The 23,782-nt window shown below is 35.9% G+C and overlaps 1 protein-coding gene across 1 annotated transcript in view; it reads left to right on the forward strand.

Moving 5' to 3' along the window:
- PCCA (propionyl-CoA carboxylase subunit alpha) overlaps positions 1–23,782 on the forward strand; it is a 287,460-nt gene that overhangs the window by 82,031 nt on the left and 181,647 nt on the right. The window contains exons 7-10 of the mRNA XM_085305994.1: positions 505–541; positions 6,293–6,371; positions 15,394–15,496; positions 21,579–21,673. Coding sequence (XP_085162120.1) covers positions 505–541; positions 6,293–6,371; positions 15,394–15,496; positions 21,579–21,673 — 314 coding nt within the window. The remainder of the gene's footprint in view (positions 1–504; positions 542–6,292; positions 6,372–15,393; positions 15,497–21,578; positions 21,674–23,782) is intronic.

The following is a 23,782-nucleotide window of genomic DNA, read 5'->3' on the forward strand; positions in this document are numbered from 1 at the left end:
GTATTTTTCCTGAGTAGAAAGAAAGATTTCATTTTAAGGAAGTTCTACAAGATTTCTGAAATCTGAATCATCCCCAAACAATAGAGAATCAACTCCCCCTACTGACAACAACCAGGAAAACATGACAAATACCTGAGAGGACAGAAACAAGCTGGCAGTGGACAAGCTTTAACGATCTGATTTATGGTCCATTATTGATTGTAAACTTCTAAATTCTAGCATTAAATTCCTACGACTGCAGAAAATCATTTTGTGATCCTGGCTATGTTTCCTGTCAGCTGATTCCTCATTGCTTTGAGTTTCTCAGTATAATAATGATGAGGTAGAATTTACATTCCACTTATGGTATTAATTTTACATTCCTCTGGCTGAAAAGGGTCAGAAGGTTGTAAAATCAAACATTAAATGAATCAGAGGAGACAGTAGTGCAATATATGACTGCCCTCAGGACACAGTGCAATGGCTGATGGGATTAACGTTGGGTCTCATTTCCTGCTTTTACAGGATGCAGATGAAGCTGTCAGAATTGCAAGGGAAATTGGTAAGTTCTTAAATTAGCTATGGTGGGATTTGCGTGCCTCTCAGCAGACATGGTTGACTAAATTGAATGTGTAATAAGTAATCCCTATAGAACAAATAATGTTTTAATAGTTTTTAAGTTCCCTGTTGCCTATAGGGCTGGAAGATTCTAGGCATTAACACCCTATCTCTTAAATCATCACATTTTAGCTCAAGAAACTGGGCTTTAGAGAACAAGTGCAGCCGTGATTTGCAGAATGCTTGCAAGATTGGCTAGCGAAAGAAGGAATTTTTTCAAGTATACTTGCAACTGGGCAAGGTATTCTTTTTACAGAAGTCAGGCATTAGCACATTCCTATTTATATGGGAGCTGCCAGCACCAATGATATGTTCTTCATTCTTCATCACTGTGTGGGCTGCATCTAGCTTGAATATCATTCAGACCACCAACCTTTTCTCTGTTCTAAGCTTTCTGGAATAAAGTCACTTTATTCCAGAGTCAGCTTCTGATATCTTAAAGAATGGTGAAAAGAACAACCGGCAAACTGTCTGGGATTTATTTTGATGAAGGTTAAGTGTAATATATTTAATGAGCTCTGACTCTGATCTAGTAAGGCTTAATATTAGGGGAAGTATTTAACCCTGTGCTTAAAATTACATATTCTTAAATTCTTTCTAGAAGGAGCATCTAATGCAATAAGGATTTTTTCACGTTTTTACCATTTTGTTTTATGAGACAGTAGCCATGAAAGATATTTAGGATAGTTGTATGTATGTGTGTATCACAGTCATATGATTCTAAGGATTTAYCTGTATTTGAAGCCTATCCTATTGATCTAGCTGCTCAGAGCTCCCACTACAAATACATCTCACCTGCGCCAAAAGCTATGGGCGTGCCTTGTGTGAAATAGAAACTGGGACATACATTGTTCTGGGTGACTTTTTATATCAGGGTAACTTTATTCCACTTTACTTTGGGGCTCTTGTGCTGGTGTTAACTGCACTGAAACCTCCCCAGTGTAGGCTTGACTGGCTCTTAGGGTGCCGCGACTGAGGTCAGCATTTCTGTGGGTAAGCCTTTATGTCCCCGTTGAGAAATCAGGCAATCACTGCTATTCAAGCAGAAACAAAAGGGAGAAGTTACAAGTTAAATTAGAACCTTAGGAGAAGTGGCAAATTAAAATTGGATTTAGTGCTTAAGAAAAGGCATGCAGTGTCCATGAGAGTTTCATTTCTATGGTGGTCTTGCTATTGGTTTTTAAAGATTTCCTGCAAGTATTTTTACGCTGACTGTTTTGATTAGTATAAGTAGGAAGGCACTCAGTGACTTCCTTAAACACCTTTTAAAATGTTCTCTTGCTTAATTTTCTTCTTAGTTCTTTTGGTGTTCTGTTGGCCAGTTCCTGTCTTTGATATCAGCAGCACTTTGGAGGTCATTATATAAAGTCAGTCTTAAATCTGCAGATATTAAAGCCAATTACAGACAGCTGGAGGACTTTTTTTTTTTTTTTTTTTTGGTGACAAATTCTTAAGCTATTTGCATACAAAAAGTTTGCAGTATGATGTCATGTATTGAAAAAAGTCCTTTCTAGCCTACCCCCCTGCCCTGTTTTGATCAGTTGATCAGTTCAGTCAAGCCTCTGCCTAATCAGAAGCAAAGTACTGGAAGTACAGTACATTCAGAATACAAACCAATCACTTGTATTTTCAAAGGACCTAAACCAGGGTGAGATTAAAGTCTCTTATGTGCGTAATGCATCTGTCTTCTTATGTAAAAAACACTTGATATGTGATTGGATACTTTCAACTTATTTTTAATTTCACTTACCTAGAGTCTAACTTTTCCAAGAATACTTAAATAGTTATAGAAAAATCAGTGTAGGTCAGTGTTTAAAATTATAAAGCTTTACATAATGTTCCTCCGATGCCTGTGTTTTTCCTGCTCCTCTTTGCTATGTTCTGACCAAATATTTGTTAGCAGTGGAGCGTAGAGCTTCAGGGTTGAGACACTACCTAGGACTATTTCAGTGAAGACTATCTAGAGACACAATTTCTATGAGCATAAGAGTTAAAAAAACAAAACCAAAACAACCCCTTCCCCCCTCTCCCAAACTACAATTTCCTCTCATTTGATTTGCTCTCTCCCGAGCTGGCAAGAGGGAACATTACAGAGATATTAGACTAAGTCAGGAATTGAAAACAGTTTAGGCACAARTGGCCCAATAGGCTCCTTTTCTGTAGTCTGTCTTCCCGTTTGTGTGAACCGTTCTTCTGTTGTCTTTTCTGTAGTGTTTGTAGTATTCTGTAGTATTGGCTCTTTGCCCACGTCACCTTTAAGTCCATTTTTTACTTTTATATTAAGAACTGCTAGAATCCTGCTTTCTAAAGTGTAGATGAGACCAGAAAGTTTTACTTTTCAGTTCATCTGAATGAATTGAGCAACTATGAAGTGAAGGCACTATAAAATAAGTGAAAGTCTGTGCAAAACCAAGTAGGTTGAAAACATGTTTTTGACATGTTTCATTTGGCTTATGGGTTTAGTTGGTGCTACTGTTTTTAATAATGAATATTTAAAAGAATTTTATTTTATTGCTGGATCAATGCACTCTAGTTCACTGCCTGCAATTTTATAAAAATGGTTTATCTGAAAACAATGCAATGGTTAAGGGCTATGGGATACTAGAAGTCTGTTTATTCCTTTTCCCGTTCAAATTTGGAAAATAGTGACTACCCTGAAATCAAAACAGTCTAATTTGATAGCACTTATGTAACAGCAAAAGTCTGTCAGATGATTTTCAAATTTGACAGATGTGTACCTTCCTACATTTTGAGATCATGTTAGACCCATGCTCCCACCTGCTCCAGATGCTTCAGGAAAAGCTGTTAAACTGTGGAACAAGAGTTAAGTTTATTCCTGCATACAATTTTAGTCTCGTATAAATTGGTGCCTAATTGGAGGGAAGGATTGAAAACATAACACCTACAGCTTCCCCTCCCCACCCCACCCCCCAAAAAAAGCCTGCTTTGTGAAGCTGTTCATTGCTGCTATCATCAGTCATTCTTATAAATGCTATTGGTTTTAAGTTATATGTTTGCATGCCTCTCAGTTTGCTGCTGAATAGGGCAAAGGTGGTCAAGCAAATGGCAGCTAATACTTCCTCATATCACCATCCTGTTCCCAATGCATATGCAGAGCTGCTTAGATTATACAAGGACTTCCTCATCTTAGGATAGAGCCGTCCTYAGTATTAGTTGTAGAATTGTTATGTTTACCCTGGGTCAGTGCCTCAGAGAGCAGTGTGTAGAGTCATATTTGGGCAAAAGTGAAAGTCCCCTTATTTTCAGGAGGCTGGCTGTTTGTCATCGTAACTTGTAAAAGCATGCAAAAAAATTGTTTTCGTTCTTAACCCCCAAAGCTATGTGTTTCTTTTCAAAACACACCTTCTGTTGATTTTTTTCATCTGTTTTTTTAACTTTACTGTAGCTCTATGGAGCCTTACATATAAGTATGATTGACAGGTAATCAGTATACATGAAACTGGAAAAAGTATTCCAAAACTTGGTGAGTAATACCAGTAACCTAACTCTCTCATGTATCCTGTCTCATAATTTAACCAAATGATTTGGGATATATGAGCTTTTATATTCTGTAAAGTGTAAAAGACTCACTGATAATATTCCCATTTTATTTCTGAAATGAAGATTTAGTGGAAATTACCATAGGAAGTTTGTCACCAGCTGGCACTAGKGTAGCCAGAGGTAGAAATATGTTTGCTAGTGCTATCTGTTTAAATCTCACCTCTTTTATGAAAATCATGAGAGCTGTGTTTTTTGCCATATTTCAGGAGAGCCAACTCCATTTGTCTAGAAGCCTGGCAGTTGCCAGGGATCTGGAAAAGCAACTACAACACAGATAAATTGTTTATGTATAGATAGTGCATTACATGATGTTGAGTTGGATGTTGCTGTTCACTGCACTGCTATCTAGAGTTTTGTACATGCCCATTTACCTTTGAATTTGTAGGGGCATTGAAAATACTTACTACAGTTTTTGATCAGACCCTTGTCTGTGTATGACTAATCCTATACCCCTGAGTAGGCAGCATCAGGTATTTCACAGGAAAATGTAAGACAGTTCGTTTGCACAGCTGTATTTGGTTGCACCTATAGTCGTACCTAGTAACTAGAGATTACTTTAGACTTTGAAGTATGAACTTTTATAGCCCTTTTGTTACCACTGTCTATAGGAACTTGAGGTTTGTGCTACCTATTTGCTTATCTGTTACCTTTCTGCAGTACTTAACCACACTGTAGCATGGGAATACTGTACCATGGGATTCTACAGCCTAATGACGTTAGGTGGGAAACTACTTTATTGTTGTTTCTTTAATAGTCCGAAATTCGCTTGCGCTTTGCTTCTTCCCTGCCTTCCAGTCAATATTGCTCTATGTTGCTCTATTTATTATGCTTGTATCACGCCCCTTTTATGCATGTCCACTTTAGTTGTCTTAATTAGAAGACTTCCCAGATATGTTTGTATTTTAAAGTCATTATCTCCTGAACATCCTTTGAGTCCAATGCTTTTAGGGAGGAGGTGGGGAGATACCACTGTCGTCAGTAGAGTAAGACCTATGTTGCAGAAAGAAACTGTAAACTTGGGTTACATATATAATAGCAGGCTTGACAGTTTCTATTATGAGCCATAGTCAGATATGCCCTTTCATCCCAAGATTAGAGCCTTCTGTAGGAAGATGTATTCATTTTGCAAGGAGTGACTGATTTTTTTTCTTTCCAGAGACTATCAGCTGGTCTAATGTCTGGTTTAATGTTATGTTTTCCATTAAAAGTGCTGGAGACCAAAGACATGAACTATTTTTTAAATTATCCTAGAAACATCACAAAAACTTTATAATCAGGTCCTTAACTTCTACATTTCCATACATTGATCTGGGAGAGAAGTGAAATGCACTGATATGAATAAGAAATTGTTTTAGGAAATGGTTTTAATTAATGTTGTACTACAAGATACACATACTATTAAATCTACTTTAAAATTATGTGCTTTCTTACCATACCTTTAGCTTTCAGAAAACGAAGACCTTGATTCTATTTTGTTCCRAAAGTAAAATATTACCACTTTTATGTAGTGTTGTCAGATTATGGTGCTCATTTAATTTTTTTGCATCTTGTCACTTGGGAAAAATGATTTGTTTTATCTTTAATGTGTAATGATGATCTGTTTGCTTTGATTCTTACTTGTCATTGCTTAGTATCAGAGCAGCAAAGCTCTTTGGAAATGCTCTATTATTTAAAATCTACTGCGTTATTGACCAGGAATGGTGAATAAGGCTTACTGGAATCTCTTAACTAACAATTTATGAAGATCTTCTTCTGCTTCTTACTAATAAAATGTTTAACTTTATCACAGCAGTAGTCTGTTTGAGTAGTGGAAAAGGAACAAAATTTTGTTTCTAAAGAAAGTGCAGTGAAAGGTCAAATGCTTTTATTCATAAATCATTTTGTTACTTGGAAATAATCAATTCAATGTTTTTCTTACATAAACGAAATAGAAAAGACAACCTTTTCTTGTCTTCAAAAATCACTGTACTGACAGCTAAGTCTTGCAAAGAAAAAATCTCTCCTTCCAAACAAGTAGTATTTTAATAAACCAAGTTACTGTCTCCTGGCATTATTGGACATGTGGTCAGTTGTCATGTTCCTATGACCAACTGATCAAAGTTTGAACTTCTGTCTAATTGTTCCCCGCTGTTAGGCTACCCTGTCATGATCAAGGCCTCAGCAGGTGGTGGTGGGAAAGGCATGAGAATCGCCTGGGATGATGAAGAGACCAGGTGAGATGCTGTCCAAAAGCTTGCCTTGATGAATGCTGCAGTTACCAAAGTCCCATTAAGCCACTGTGAGCTGACAGTTGAGCAGATATCAAATGTTAAACAGAAATTGGATAGTATCTGTTTTTCTCCCTTCGGTTTAATGTGCAGTATACTTCTGTTTGCATGCATGTAGATAAAATTAAGTTTTGTTTAAAACTTATAAAACGTCACAGTTCATTATTTTGGGTACAAACCTTACAATTGCCTATGACTGTATGTTTATACTGTAAATAATATTTTATCGTTTGGATTCCAGAATGTTGATGTATAAATTGTCTGTGCATTTAGTAGAATAAACCATTTGGCCACGATTTACGAATGTTAGTTTTTGAACAACTAGTTCTGTTGAAGTTGATGGGACTAATTATTCATGTATGGAAACACATATAAAGTGTTTCCAGAATGTACAATAAATTGCATACTTCAGTGTTTAACATATTTGTCTCAGCAAGCTATTGTGCATTTGCCTGTTTGTTTGAAAGGGAGTATTTGTTTAAACACACAAATTTTCACATCTTTTAATGGTRTGTCTGAACCCCAAACCCTGCCAGATACCTGTTGACTGGAGTTGTTCTAGAATCTAGTCTTCTCTGATATTCTGGCAGTGAGGTGTCTAGTCGCATGCTTTTGTGCCAGGAATGTTACAGAAAAAGGCATTTTGTGATTTTTTTTCAATGATATGTAACCAAAAGTCTCTATGTTGAGATCTAAAATCTTAGAAATATTTTTCTTCCTATGTGAATATGAGAGTACACATGTCTGGAGTTAACTCAAAGTACAATTCTTTTTCATTTGCTTAAATGTTAGTCATGACTGTGTTTTTTCCGGTTGAATTTTTGTATAGTCTATTAAATTTATTTTAAGTCTCAGAACCTAAAAGCTGTAATGAAGAACAAAATAAATGACTAGCAGTTAAATTTTAATTTGAAAAAAAACTTTTTGTGTATGTTGCTACCTCTGGTCTGTTTATATTCAGATCTAAATAGAAAAACAAAGATTTGCATATTAAAATGAGGATCTAGAATAACATGCTTTATTACAAGGATGCTTTGTTCCAACTGCTTAGGAAACCAAAATTGCTCCCTTGATCTTATTCAGTCAGCAAGTACATCTGTTGGACTTGAAAGGAAGGCATTCATTTCTTGTTTTGCTCAGAAACTGTCAAAGAGGTTTGATTAAAATAACTGTCTAAAAATTGAAAACTCAGACTGAAGTCATGATTACTAATTTGTTTTGAAGAAGTTATGATTATTATTTTGACCAGAAAGTCACCTGATAGAAATCATTGTGTCAACAGAAACCAGCTATGGATGTTATTTTGGTACACTTAACAATGAAATTATTTTGATCCATATTAGAGATGCTTGCCTTCTTTGTGGAAAGCCTCCGAAATACTCAGTTTCTTGGTATTTGCCGGTGGTGCCCTTTTAATAATCCTCTTAATTATATTGGTCTTGTTTTATAGTAACTCTACAGAATAATATCTAAGAAGTGGTAAGAGAAAGAAAGTTTAGATTAGTTGAGTCAGATCAACAGTAGTCACTGACCTTATTTCAAGAAGTGTTTATTTTAAAGTTTGCAGGCAGCAAAGAAGTGAAAATTCAGTAGGCAAAATATTTGTTGCAGGAAGATAAAGTGAGATTAAGAGAAATGAAGATAGATTTGTTTTCCATTTAAGTATTAAATAGGTGATTTTGGTGCTTCTTGAAGAAATCTTTCTTGAAGAAATGTGTATGAGGTTGTGAAACATTTTTGTTGTGTATGTCCATTAACTGTCTTATAGAATTAAGATTTTTTTCCTTTTTTATGTATCTAAAGAAGAAAAACTGACTGAGTGTTTTGAAGGTGACTCAACTCGTTATTAGTAAAAACAACTTATCTGATAATTTTGATATCATAGGAAAAAAGTTGTTTTCAAGTCTTTTCTTGCTGCATYGAAGTCCATGTAATCCTAAAAATAAGCTAATTCTCAGCTATTGGCAAACACTGTGGAGACGCCAGTATGAGAATGACTTTCGGAATTTTAGAGGTCACAAATGCGAGATGTTCCTGAGAACTGTGGATAAAATTTTGATTTGCCAACTTGTTTTGGTTTTGCCCTGCAGGATTAATTCCAAATGCTGTTGAAAAAAACGCTTTATATAAAATCATTTTGTTGAAACGTGTTTTTGCATTTTCAGGACAGACGAAGCGCGGAAGATTGCTCTTAAAACCAATTATGTACAGTATTAAAAAGAAAAAGCTTTATATGATGGTGTTACATAGCAAGTAATGTGGTGTTATGTGGCAATAGACATTGGAAATGGAAAAGATCTATCTGAATGACTGAATTCCTGCTGTTATAGAATTATTCACCATGGTAACTTATTAGTGCTTCATCCTTCACACCTCTTAAATATCCTAAGTGAAGAAACTTTCATTAGATCCCTCTAGATATTATGAAATTATTCCAGATATGTCCAAGGTTTCTGCCAGTTCCATTTAGTATTTTTATTTGGAAACACTAGAGTACTCCTTTACTACTGCTGTAACTTTATTTTTTTTTTTCCTTTTGGAAATTGTTCTTCATGTGCATGTGGTTGTGGAAGGTTGCCATGTTCACCTCTCCCACTTTGTTTGGGTATGGCTGCTGTTGTACCTGTTCAGATATGAATACCTCAAATTCTCTCATTGTTTCTATTGCTTTTTTTCCAAATTTGAGTCAAGATCTAGTTTGGAATTTTGTGTGCAGTTCAAGCTGCTGAGCCAGTTCTGAAATTAAAAYAAATTTATCTTCACTATAATCTAAGTTCTAGCTAGTTATCTTGATTTGGATAAGTTCAACTTAGGATATGCTTTTTTTCAGATAACGGATATCCACTTTAAAAGTTATATTGAAAAAAGTTATATTGAAAAAGAAAAAYAGATATCTGAAGAGCAGTTAATATTGAATTTAGATTTCTAGATTAACAGCCTGAGAAACTGGGATGGCTGAAGTTCTGCTACTGCATATATCTAATGGTCTCCTATCTTGCCATAACTGATCATCTCAGCTCTGGTCTCATACACAAAGAGCCTCTATGCTTGCATCCCAGAGGTACCAGTCCCAAAGCATTTTCAAAATATAGGCAACATTAAGTTCAGCACAAAACATAACTAGAGGCTGGGAGTCTGTGAATGTCTAAGTTTTCTGTATCTTTCCTTCTTTTCATTGATAATAGAGATATTGAAGGCTCTCTCTTGCTTTCAGGATAACGCTTGTACGTGTAACTAAGTCTTGAGCTTCATGGCTTCAAATGGTCTGCTGCAGGCTTTAAAGAGGAATTATCTTGGTGATCATCTCTTTAAAGAACTGCTGATTTAATTTCTTGAGGGAAAACTACTATATGARACTGGATCTGTGCACACAAAGATCTTTACTAGCTTGTAGGTTCAGTATATGAAGTTATCACAGTACAGGAAATAATGGTTTTTAATAGTTTCAGCTTTAAACATAATCCTTTTGAGTTGGAAATCTGTACTGAATTTTCTTCTAACAATTAATTTTTGATAAATTTGGAGCTTTGTGGCTAAATTTGTTTTCCTTGGATATTGAAATCTTCCATGCTTCATATATCTCTGAAAATTTTCAACAAGGCACCTTCCAAGAGCAGGTGTTTAGATCAAAGATTTTACCTTTTAGCTTACAATAGTAAAATAAATATCCCTGTTACTTTAATTTTCTTCTTCAGAGCCCATGCCAGTTTATGAATTTAAAAGTCAAACATTGCTTTAAGAGCTTCAGAGATGCGCTGTCATTTCTTTTCTGCGGTCCTATGCTACCATGGTGTGATTGCTTGCACTGTTCTGTAGTTGTTGCTGTTCACTGGGGTTGTACCACAGGATATGTGGGAGAACTACTAGCAAACTTTTTTGTTCAAGTCTGGTCTGTAAACATATTCTGCAGTTCACCACTTTCCTTCASAAGCATCTGTTGAAGTTTTGTCTCTGTAATCTTCCAATGGCTCTGAAGGAATGAGCAGTTGAACTGGAAGAACTTATGTGGAATAATACRTAACAGATCATTCTGAATCCCTCACCTCTTGAGGCAAGGGAATTTATGAAGACCTTCGCAGAATGACTTAATAGGAACAGTGTTTCATTTTTTACAGACATGAACATTGAGCTTTATCACTTTCCCGAAGCAGTTTATTTGGCCTGCCAGACTGTTCTGCAAAAATAGGAGTGTATGGACTTGGCGTCCTTGGTCTGTCCAGCATAGCTGTGTGCTGTAGAAATGTTAAGGTAAAGAGAAGGGAATTGGGCAAGTGAAGARCAGTGGTCTTACTAACTGGGACCTGATTTTAAGTAGAAGTCTTTAATGGACCATCACTTATAGCCTATTGCATTCTTTATGTTTTGTAACTCTGCCAAAAATAAATAATGAATGTGAATACTACTCGAATGATTATTCCAGTGATTGATAGAGAGGTGTTCTTAAACTGTACTAAAGCCCTTCAGATATGGCAAGATCACAACTATGTTCAAGTTGGAATTGAAAGCAGAAAGCTAACAGAATTGATAAAATTCTGTATTGCTGAAGAAACATGTAAACTTTTCAGATATTTTTAATTTGTGATTCAAAACAGAACAATAAATAAACATAATTAAACATRGAATTACATGCCAGCTATCTGCATAAATATATATGTAAAATGCTGCGATTAGGTCATTTTAGTTTTCCTTTTAAATTTGGAATTGCTGAAGCAATGGATATTAGTTTTTTGTATAAAATCAGACAACATTTTGAATATCTATTGGTCACATTTTTAGAGGGATTCCATTGTAGTAATGATAGATAATGTGTTTTTAACTGTATGGTCTTTCTAATTCTAGTCTAGATAGGAAGAGACTGTATTCTCTTTTTTCCTGATATTGGAAACTGAAATATTGCATAATAGCTGCAGTTCCTCATTAGTGTCTGTCTGTCTCCAAAGAAGGTTGTTGCTTCAGTTGAAACAGCAAAGCTGAGCTTGCAACTGGAGGCATGGAGTTGGCACAGATTACCTCACTTCAGACAAATGGAAGGAAACTTATGGCAAGACCAGTAAATACTTCTGTACAACTTATACTTCAATGTAAATAGATGTACTATATGGGGAGAGAGAACTCGTAAAGGCATCCTGTTCTCCCACTTCTAGCATCATTCATGTTTGAAAGGACCTTAGGAAGTCATCTCATTCAGCTCCCTGCACTGAGCAGCGTCAGCACTCAATTCGGACCTGGTTGCTTAGAGCTTTGTCCAGTCAGATCTTAAACCTCTGAGGACAGTGGTTCCACAGCCTTTCCAAACAGCCTGCCTCAGTTGTTATCATAGGAATTTTTTCTCTTTTATCTGTTTGGAACCTCCTCTGTTTCAATTTGTGACCAGTTTCTCTTGTTCTCCTGTTGTGCACCACACTAAAGAGCCTAGCCCTGTTGTCTTGGTAATGTCCTCTTCAAGCACTGAGAGGCTTCTGTTAGATCTCCCTTATACCTTCTCCTCTCCTAGTTAAACAGGACCAGTTTGCTCAGCCTTTCTTGTGCTTCAGTGCCCTAACCATCTTCTTGGTGCTCTGCTGCTGTCACTTCAGTTTATCAACATCATTTTAATATGAGGGGGAGTCCAAAACTAGATGCGGTGTTCCAGATATGATCTAATACGCTCTCAGTAAAAGGGAGTAATCACTGCTGTTCCTGTACTGGCTATACTGTCTTTGATAAAACCCAGTGTGCTTTTAGTTTTCATCACTGTCAGGGTACACTACTGACTTGCCTCAGAGCCTCCTATCCAGCAGGACCCGCAGGTCATCCTCAGCAGCCAGTCAGTTCCCCAGTTTGTACTGATGCAGGGGATTAGTCTGTGCTAAGCACAGGACTTCTTTGTTTTTCTTGAAATACGTAAGGTTCCTGTCTGCCTGTCCTGTCCAATCTGTCTTGATCTCTCTGAAATGCAATCCTGCCCTCAAATATACTGATGGTACTCCCCAATTTAGTGATGTCTGCAAACTGGTGATTGTACATTCCAAATTATTAATAATGAGATAAAACTGATCCCGGAATAATATACTACAGAGGAAATTCACTTGTAATTGCCTTCCAGGTGGAGAATGAGCTGCCAGCCGCTAGCATGAGTCTAGCAATCCAGCCAGTTTTTCACCCATCTAGTTGTGCAGTTGTCTAGACTGTAGCATCCTAATTTGGATACAAACTGTGGGAGATCACTAAGACATTGCTAAAATTGAGGCAGATGATACTCAGTGTTCTTGTGTCATTCATTGATCTAGTTGTAGAAGTGTGATAASCTTGATAAATACATATTGGTAAATCTAATCTGTTCTCAATCACTTTTTCAAATGCCCAGAAATAGCTTCTGGGAGATCTTACTCCATGATTTTTCTCAGGAATTAGTGAGGCTGACCAGCTTCTAGTTCTTTTGATTCTTTGATGCATTTTCAAAGGTGGCTGAAATATTTGTCTTGCTCAGATCATCAGGGACCTCTCCTGATATTCAAAACCTTTCAAAGATGACAGAGCAGCCTCACAGTGGCATAAGCCACTGCTCTCAACATCCCATCTGGCCTTATGGACTTGTATGAGTCAACATTTCTCAAGATATCTGTGATTTGATCCTCTTGCACTACTAGTAGTCCGTCTTATAAATGCATTTAGCATCTTTGTTAAGAATTTGTCCCCAATAACCTTCAGAAACCTCCCAGCTTGCTTCTGTTCTACTGTGTTGCTCTTTTAATAGATGTTGGGAAGGTTAAAGTCTTCTGTAAAATCAACAACAATCCCCCCCCCCCCCAAAAAAAAAAAAACCTTAGAGTCTTAGAGTTTTCACTGAATTACTTAAAGAAGACTTTGTCCACTTGTCAGCTTGAGCAGTTGAACTGTAACAAACTTGCACTGCACTATCACCCTTACTGGCCTCTTCTCTGTCCTGACCCACCAGCTCTCAGCCTCTTAATCTTTCCTAAGAAGAGGTGCATATAGTGGAGCTGCCCTTTCATGGATAGGGCAACCCTATTGCCCTGGCTTCCATCTATCGAAGCACTGCAGTCGGTGACCTGACCTACCCAGTCTCAGTTATTCCAAGTATTATTGTAAAACTGTTCCTGCACTTGGGCTCCAGCTCCTCCTATATGTTACCTAGAGTGAGGGCATTTATGTACAGCTGCTTGAGGTGGGCCCTTTTCAACTTTCTGCTGGTGCCTCTGGGTGTTGACCATGCACACCTCCTACCTGTGAGGCCCCACTGCCTCTGGGAACTGGTGCTTATGCTCCCTGTAGGAATTGCCTCAGGCCCTGCTGCTACTTGGTGAGAGGGTAACACTCCCAATATAAATTGCTTTCTAGCGCCTCCCCCCCCTTTTTTTTGTATTAATAAAGATGCCGAGGCCATCTTGGTGTGGTTGGTATGATCTTTTTAAGAAAGAAAAGAGTGCASTTATGGTAACTTTATCTTCGAGCAAATGCAGCTGCATGGATTTGTAAAATACAAATATAAATAGGGTCAGTCTTTGATTGAGATGGTTGTATTCATTATCTATTATATAAAACTTCAAAAAGGTTTACAGATACATGGTTTAGATAACTAGGTGTAATAACTCTTAACAAACGTTGCGGTTTGGATTTCTAATTAGTACATCAGTTAAGGAAAAATTGTCAACTGAGCATAATACTGTCTGATAGAATATACACAACGTTAAGCAAGAGCCTAAAGTCTAAACGGCTCTAAATCTGTTTCAGTAAGCACAGGTATTGTGTGTGGATGCTTGTTGCCTCACTATCGTTTTTTGGACTTACCAGCTAGTCTACAGAATCTCAAATACTTATGTGCTTTATCTTGTTGAAAAGTAATATATTGAGATTAGATATGAACTTGTGAAAGATTACAACTGATTCCACATTGAGAATCATCTCTCTCAAAACTATAGCAAATAAAAATCCACAATTTTAAAATAATATGAAGAAATACCTTTAAATATGCGTGTTTCTGTATACTGTGAAACATCAGATTTACCTGTGCTTCAGTTACGTAGTGCCAGTTTTGTTTTTGAGATTGAACAAGGTTCTAGAGATGGAAAGCTATGGAAACTTCAGTACAATCCTGTTGTAATTGTTTTTTAGTGTACAGATATCAGGACTACTGCATGTCAATAATTAATCCCACATAAATTTGCCTCAGACTTTCCATATATGTTGACATAATTGGAACTAATATGCTATTCAAAGAACCTGTAGAAAACTTCTGGGGAGCCTTTGAGTCTTGCACTGTGGTAAACTTCACCCTGGAGAAAACTTCATGTAAAGTTGTTTGTCAGCAGCAGTCATGTTCTGTAGGAGTAACCTTTCTGCTAGGGAAAAATAAAGTTGATATTTTTAGTATTTTATAATTTCATTTGAGTAATTATGTATTTGAAAGAGAAAATAGAGGGAATTATTTGTAACATGCAGTGTAAGTCTCAATTCTAGTTTAGGGAAAAAGATAGTGTTATAGCTATGTGTTATATTAAGTGGAGTATTGCATCTGCTAGTTATATATTCAATGTCTGAATTTATGAGATACACGGTACGATATCTACAGTGCTTTCACCTAATTAATATGTAACTGACCTCTGATGTGTTGAGGGGTGTATACATTAAAAATAATTTGTTTCTTTAGATTTGATTTCTGTCTTATTTTTGTAGAAGAAAATGCTAATGAAAAAAATCCTGCAAATCATCTTAAATGCCCAAGCTTTTTAAAAACTTAAATTCTCTGCACTTTGTGCATGAATTTTTTTTGTCTTTGTAATGGCATTTGCTGAAGAATCAAATGCAAGTGGTAAAAGTGGAGCTTTTACAGGTTTTGGAACTGTTTGATTAAAAACTGCTATGTGATTAGAATGAATAAGAATACTCCTATTTGTGCTCTTCAGAACTTGACTTAATCATCAACTTTTAAAATATGGATGTATTCTTTCTCTTTTCATTATTTAAGGGAAGGTTTTAGGTTTTCATCTCAAGAGGCTGCTTCGAGTTTTGGTGATGATCGCTTACTGATAGAGAAGTTCATTGATAACCCTCGTCACATAGAAATCCAGGTTTGTATTATTATTAGTTAGTTCATAAGATTTGAACTGATTGAACCCCTGAGGTTCAAAAAAGTGGACATTACAGGTTACAGAGAAGATGGTGCATCTTAAGAGTGGCTCTGAAGTGCCTATATATTGCATCCCAAGGAGTTTCTCCTTTAGCAGAGCTCCTCTAGAGTGCCATCATGTCTGTTCTGATAGAGACCTTGAGTGAAGCTGGCCAATGCAATGATAGGCTTCTGTGTTTATTTGCGTGCATTTAGTTTAATGTATATGAACACAGGAATCAGACATCTTGTAATACAACTCTTCTTTTGCTTGTTCTTCTGAGATGAGATAATTTTTCTCTCTGTATRTTACTGAATCTCAGAAGTTGTCCTATCCCAACTTTTTCTTCTTTGCTCTTCTCACCTTTACTATTTGTAAAATATTGTTGGGGTATTCTTTGGGTAARTGGTCCTGAACTCGTATCAAAACTCAGATGATACTACTTTACTTGTCGAGGAGTTTTTTGTTGTATTGTTTATGTTAGGCAAAATTTAGGAAGACTGGAAGGAGTTGAAGTCTTTGCTGGTTTGGGATGGCATTTCAAAACTGCATGCTTATGTATACACTGTAGAGTCATTTGAGCTAGCAACTGCACATACAGATGTAATCTATATGCCTCTAGAAAAATAGCAGAGACTTTTAGAAAGCTGTGTAGCAAAAAATTAATTTTGATCTTTGGTCTGGGTGCCTTGCTAATGGGAAGTGACATAGAACTGTTCCGGTGAACACAGTATTTCAGGCAAATTTTACTGAGTCCTCTTGTAAGAGTTTCCATCAAACTTAAAATTCAGAAACAATACCTGTGGCTCAGTTATACAGCTGCATCGAAGGAAGAATTACAGAAATAGATGAAATAGTATATTTTTGTCAAATGCAATTGTTAATTTTTTCATAATAATTTCACTTAGATTTTCAACCAAGATCAAGAAGATCATGACCCTATATTTATTTGTTACCAATAATTAAAAACAGAATTTCTAATACTATGCATCTTAATACAGTAGTAAAAAACTCATGTTAGAGATGCAATTTGTAAAGATAATCTTAATCTTTTAAGCAGTGATACATGATTTGTGTAATGTCAATGATGCCAAATACATGAGGAATTTTTTTGAGTAGCCCTTACTTTTTTTCTATGAAAGATAAGTTCAGTGATTTCTGTTCTTCTCTAAAACAGAATGCAAAATAAACAAAATTTGAGGGGGATAAAAATGTGCTTTTGAGTAACTAAAGAACAGTTTAGGAGACTGTGGTGTCATTCCACCATTAGCCCTGTACTCTATGCCTTTTATTAAGTGGTAGGGAATATCATTTCAAACACGAGGCTAAAAAAGGCCTAGAATCTGTTTTCCTGTGTCTTGGGCCATTGCTCAAACTACATGGCTATCATACACAATACAGCCTTCCTGTTTTTATTCTCTAGCCCTTTTTTAACAGGAAGACAATGAATGATGCTCAGTTGATTGAAAAACATGGTTGTAGACATCTGTGCTAARGCTGAATTTTGAACTGGGGATTCCTAACTCAATGAAGCTCTGATTCTAGAGTAAGCACGACAGAGGAAATAGGATCTCAAGCACTGTTGCGCTTTTATTGCAGATTCTAGCTGCCTTGCCAATATTTTGGATTCTCTTTGGAAGCATCTAATGATCCTTGTGAACTAGAGACTTTGTATCCCGTTTTGGGCAGTTTGTGATTAGAAATTAGGTGTAGTCTCCTTAACTTTTTGATTGTGATCATTTATATCTTTTATTATATCTGGCAGTAAAACCAGATCTGCTTTCAGACAGATTCTTTAATAAAATTATGATTTAAGAATTTGTATATATTTTATCTTCTGTAGCAACTGAACCATGTCTGCTAATAGCCTTGAATTAATCTTTTCTGACAAGAAATCCATGAGGAATATGTCAGTTTTCTCAACAGAAATTTCACTTATTTTTCTGGTCTAAGATACAAACTCTTTCTAAGTTGTGGTATGTTTTCTTTTACAGTGGGAGCCTGGAGTAGTTTGACAGTAGCTCAATAACTTAATGAAACAACAACACCAAAAAATTTGGTAGTGTGGAATGATTTTTTGAAAGAAATACTTAACTTTCTTTATTCTGCCAGATATGTACCCACTCAAACCTGATATACTTCCTATGTTTTTATTTATTTTAAACTTACATTTAATGTTTGCCTGTGCACAGATTAATTTATAGCATATGTGAAATAAAGAAATAGATTTTGTAAAAATGAAATACAAACCTCAAGCTATTCTCACCTTTGAAGCATCAGGGGAAGGTATATAGTGAACACTTAGTTTCAGTGTTCATCTTAGGTTACAGAAGAGGTTAGTTTGCTAGAGATTGTTCCTACGTTTTTCTTTAATAACTTTTGGGTGCCTGCATCCTTGTTTTTTGTCTCTCCCCCCTCCTTCTTTTTAATAGCTTCATACATCTTCCAGATGTATTCCTTTCTGATGCTTGCAGATTTGGATTAGCAGTGCTGTACTGTACATAACATTCAGTCAGCCTGCTACCAGCAATAGAAGAGGAGTGTGTGTAGGAGACTGAAAATAAATTTGAGTGTTCATTTTAATTTTTTAGGTCTGACTTCAGGAAGCTGTTTTGAAAGTTAATAGAAAGAAGCAAGTACATTCATATACTCAAGTGCTGTCTTGTATAGAAATGGACTAAAGTATATGCTTTGTATGTGGTATTTGTTTAAATTTGTTTTTTTTTCTGACTTAGTTTTCTAAGCTCCCTCCCTGATCAGTGGAAAGAGATCGGCACCTTCTGAGAACTGTTCCTTCTGTCCTAGAAAATTTGGGATTTGCCACTTTCTGAAGGYCCCTCTTTTTCTTCATTGTTTAGAAAGGCAGTTTAGACAATTTCCTTAGGCTTACTGACTTTCTGATGACTAAAGTTAGATGAGATTAATTTATCCATACTTCTGTGAATTGGGGCCAGATTTTGCATTATCTTGATCCTTTTAGGTATAAAAARGGTTACCTCAAAAAATTAAGCAGTACTGTATTTTATAACAATCAAATAATTTTTTCCTAGTGTAAACAATATAGCTTTRCCATTAAGAATTCATAATTTTATTTGTAATAAGCATACAGTGAATCCTGKTTTTTTTACACAAATACTTTGACAGCACCTTTTAACAATATCACAGCATATCATTTTAACTTCATGTTCTAATCAACTTTAGGATGTTGACCTTGGTTCATTTTCAAACTACTAAATATACAAACAATTTGAGACCAGATGCCAAATATTTATTAATTTAGCAACAACTTTTAAACAGAACTTTTTTTAACATTCTCATATAGCTCCAAAGCATTAGTACTTAAAATTGTTAAATAAGGGGTTTCCTGTGTCTAGCTATAAAACAATCACTTTGTAAAACATAAGAAAAGACTAAAACAATTAACAGGAAAAAAGAGTCCAAATAGAGTTTATGCTTGAACTGATTTGAAGTCTTGTTCCCCTGAAATACCTGGACATAAAGGATCTTAGTTTAAAGTTAAAGTCAATGGAATGTTTAAATATTACTTGGCTAAACAGGAATCCTACAACTGGAAAGAAAATTTAGTTGAATCGAGAGAGGATGTGATACATTACGTTTATTTAGTGCATGACTGTATGTAGTATACACTTATATTGTAACCATCTCATTCTACAGTTCTCCAAACAGGACGTTTTCTTTTAGCARTATATAGCTATTTACAAAAACRCTGTAGCTGTGATGTGTATTTTTAGTGAGATGTGTAMAGGAATTTTACTTCATCTCAGGAGTGATCAGAGAGCATGATTTCAACAGGCTATAAATACATTCTCAAGTAYAATTGTTTTATGAAATAAGTACCTTCTTTAATTTCTAATAATACAAACAGTAGACGTGAGATGAATTTAGAGCCTGACACTAGATGTTACATGACTGATTCTGTTTATTACTACATCTTCCTAGTCAATATTCATATATGTCTTTTTAAGCCATATTAACTGACAGTGCAAAAATGTTTCTTTTAAGATACAGATTTCAGAAATTGAGAATGGTACAAGAAACGTCCCTTAAATGAACAAAAGTGTTTATAAGTTGGCTTGAAAAATAACTTATTATTCTCTTCACTAAAATACATATACTTAYGTAGAGAGACACACACACAGAAGAGAGAAGAACAGTAATTTATTTTTATCAAAATATTCCAGGACTTTTCTAGTTTGTGTGTTTCTGTGAGACTGACATCAGTGGGAAGTTGCAGGTTTTGTAAGGAGGTCTGAAACAGAAGTGGTCTCAAGGAATCATTTTACTTGTAGAACAGAGGTTCCATCCAAGTAGCATGCTATACCCTAGAACTACTGTTCAGTATTAAAAAAAAAAAAAAAAAAAAAARAAAAAAAARAAAAAGCCTTCTGTCTTCCCCAAACAAGTTTCGGCAGAGCCCCGTATCATTTAGTTCTGGAGGGGATGAATAGGACTAGCGTAGGAAGTTGCTTTGGACACCAGCAAAGTGGTTACAGGATCTAACTGGGGTTGGAGCTCTTCGGTGCTTCTTGCTGCCAAACTTCCCACTGCTTAGGGAAGAGGGTCTGGGAGAAGCTGTAGTTCCCCCCACCCGCCGAACTGTTCCTCTCACAGAGCTCTTTGAAGGGAATTTTTCCTCTAGATAGTTCAGTAAGTTTATGGGAACTTGAAGAATTTCTGAGGAAAATCTCTGCGTCCGAGCCAGCACAGTGCGTGCAAGTTATCTTCATGAGATCGGTGCCTCATCTTCTGTCACATCTGCCCAGATTTATTTACACTTTAGCAACCATTGGTGTCATAGGTACAGGAGTTCACTTGCTGAGTGTTATGCTTGCTTTGTGGTACTAAAAGGAATAAATAATACAAATTCTTTGTCATGAATGTAAGCACGTATGGTTGTGTTCATGCAGTTTGTGGAAGGCCAGCTTTTCTGTTTTCAGTGTGGAGCTGCACTTTTAAAGAATGAAGCATGATTGTTGGCACTGGTTCCTGCAGATCAGAGCAGGGAGATAAGTGAAAGAAAATGATTAGAGAGAAAATTTTTTTAAGGAAGAAGGGAGCAGGTATTGGCCACCAGAAAAGAAATTCTTCCAAAGAATTAGAAAGTGTATAGAGTATAAGATTATAACATTAGAAGATTCCAGTCTCCTGCTACTGGAAGCAACTGTGCCATATGGTCTATCACATAAATGATAAAGCTCCTTTTCTTACCTTCCAGTTTGAAGCTGCAGTATCAATTGAGAGTTCTGTGATGCTGAACTTTTTTTTTTTTTTCCCTAATATGCAATTTAGGTAGCTGAAATTAGATCTAGGTACTTGACTCTTTTTAACTTTTCTGAGGACTGAAGTTGTAGCCAAGAACTGTTGTTTTCTCCTGAAAGGAAAATCCTTGAAACTTTCCATTGAATGTGTTGGGGAAGTGGCAGATTTTATTCCCTTTGACAAAAGATTGCAAAGTTTCTGAAGAATTTGCCTTTTTGTTTGAGAACAGGGTACTGCGGTTAGCTAAGAGATCTCTACTAGCCATTGTTTCAGAAAGCTTTTATCTGTAGGTCAGGAGCTACATTTGACATCCTTCAAGATTTTGCTCTCCTTTGTTGAGATAAGATATTGCTTAACAAATTAGGTCTGAGTATTTTATTGTGTAATACAATTTTAGAAGCTTGAAAATGTAATTTTTATCTTGCCTTGGTCTTTTGATTTCTAATTTCTTTCACTTTCTCACAAATTTTGAAGTATTTTTTCCCCCTTGTGTTCTATGTAGATGCTATGGAGGCTTTAATAATAATAGTCTTTAGAATTCTACGTAGCATTCAATTAATATTTCAAATGCATCTAATTTTTTGGAATGGCGATTATCCCCTAAACTTCACCTTAGTATTTGRGGGGGAGGGGAAATAATTGAATGCTGCTTTTTTTTTTTTTTTTTCCCCAATAAGTAAAACATACAGCTAGCTGCGGGTGGTGGAATGTCAGGCTTCGTGCATGCGTTGCGTACATTAATAGCAGTGTGTTGTTGTTCTAGGTTTTAGCAGATAAGCATGGCAATGCTTTGTGGTTAAATGAAAGAGAGTGCTCCATTCAAAGAAGAAATCAAAAAGTTGTGGAGGAAGCACCAAGGTAGGTATACTGGGCTCTGTGCAGGTTGAGAAAGTACTTTTGGAAAGCTATTGCTTTTATTTATTGTACAGATGTAAACACCATTTATTCTATTAAAAAAACATAAAAGTAGTGTGTAATATGTTAACTGTCATTTGACTGCAAGGCATTGTTGCACTTAAGAGGGTAGTTTGTTCTTACTTCATGATGTTATATAAAAAGAAAACCAGTGTTGAGTTACTAATTTTTTCATGATCTTGTGTAAAATTAATACATATCTTACCAATGGAATGTATGAGGTATCTAGGTTGACTTGCCTAATGTACCCCAGGTATTTTTCCTTTTCTTTGCCCTTCAGCTTTTGGATTTAGTAAGTATTCCGTTTACCATTCTTAAAGATACTTGACAGTTTTATACCAGTTGTCAGGAGGCTAGATAATCTTTTATTTATTTCCGTGTTAAATGGAATGTGAAGTACTAGATATTCTGTACCACTTTTAGTACCATTCAGATTAGTGACCTATGGATATAGGTGTCCAATTACTCGAAAATATTAAAATGATCTTAATCCACGAATTTCAAAAGTAGCTAAAATACATCAATGCTGTGCAAGATAGTCTTGCTGTGTTTTCTTTTGCATGTACCTTACCAGAAAATACACATAGAAAAAGGGAATGGGGCAATTATGATTTCAGAAAACCAGACATGGATTTACTGTTGTTTTAAAGTGCAGAACTATGTGATGCAACAATTTAGGATATGAAAAATACATAATTCAATGGACATTTATTTAGAAGTAAAACAGAAGTTAACATCGGATTATAATAGTTGGACTGCTCCTGTTTGTGACCTGAAGCCTCCAAATTTCACAAACAAAACAGTTTTTATTAGACAAGGCTTCTGAGGAATCCACTGGTACTGCCAGAAGCAATTAATAGCAACAGCTGTTAATGTATTTATTACTGAATGTGCGTCCTCCAATTTAAACGATTTTTAAATTAAATTTAAAATCTAGATCATCATACAGTATGTGTGTACACTCCCCCCCATATATATATATATATATATATATATATACACACATATATATGTATATACACACACAAATAAAATATATGTGTGCACCCCTAAACACTGGATGGTTTTTGCCTCCACATTACTTGTAAGGCAAGTCAACTCGTCAGCCAAGTGTGATCAGAGTGTTTTCTTTCATCAGAAGTATCAGTCTTTGTAACTTTGCCATCTCCATTGCTGTTGCCAATAAGTTTTCTCAGCCCTTCCTATAATCGTACAATGGCCTGTGTACAATCCGACAGCTTCCAAAGTTTGGCATGAAAACTTTCCTTTCTTGTTATTTAATGTCTTAGACTCTGCCAGCCTTTATTGACACCTTTGGAAGTGGTGCCCAAGAGTTTTGCTGATAGGCAGGACACTCACTGCTTTTATGAGATATCATAGAGATCCTAAAGCCTGAATTTAACCCTTCCTGTTAATGATGCTTCACTTGATTGATTAATTGGTTAATGACTTCTAGAAACATCTTTTCTTGTATTGTTGGATGGAGGAAGTATGAAGTCCTCGCTAGTTCCCCCTATTTTTTTGTGGCAGCTGCCACTCAGAGCTCTGAGCTAGTTTTTTTTCTTTCTTTCTTTTCTTTTTCCTTTTTTTTTCCTTACAGGAAATCCAAGAAGTATGAATGCTATGAGTAAAAATGTTTATTCATCTTATATACAGTTTAGGGTTTTTGCTTCTGGCCTCTCCTCAGGTCTTTTTGCCTGTGATGGCTTTTTTCAGAGTATCAAGTGATTTTAAAAGCCTGATTGTTGAGGGTCATTTCACTTTGAGAATAATATTTTCAAATTTTTTAAAGCCAAATAAACATTCAGCTGTTGGGAGCCATCCTAATAGGATCTGCTTGTGTTTGAATCTCTGTTTTTCCTAAGGAAGTTCAGTCTTTTGTGAAAAAAAACTCTTTTTTGAGGAGAGAAAGTTCTTTAGGGAGCACTCTGATAAGGGTATTGTATTCAAGGGAGTCCAGATGTATGTGGTGGGCAAATCCCTCAGTTTTAAATAGGAGACCAACAAACTTTGCTTCTTCMCTTTTACCATAGTCAGTTGTCCTACTCCATC

This window comes from Rhea americana, unplaced genomic scaffold (assembly GCF_003343005.1).
Source record: "Rhea americana isolate MKP2758 unplaced genomic scaffold, rheAme1 scaffold_23, whole genome shotgun sequence".
In the NCBI taxonomy this organism is placed as follows: Eukaryota; Metazoa; Chordata; class Aves; order Rheiformes; family Rheidae; genus Rhea; species Rhea americana.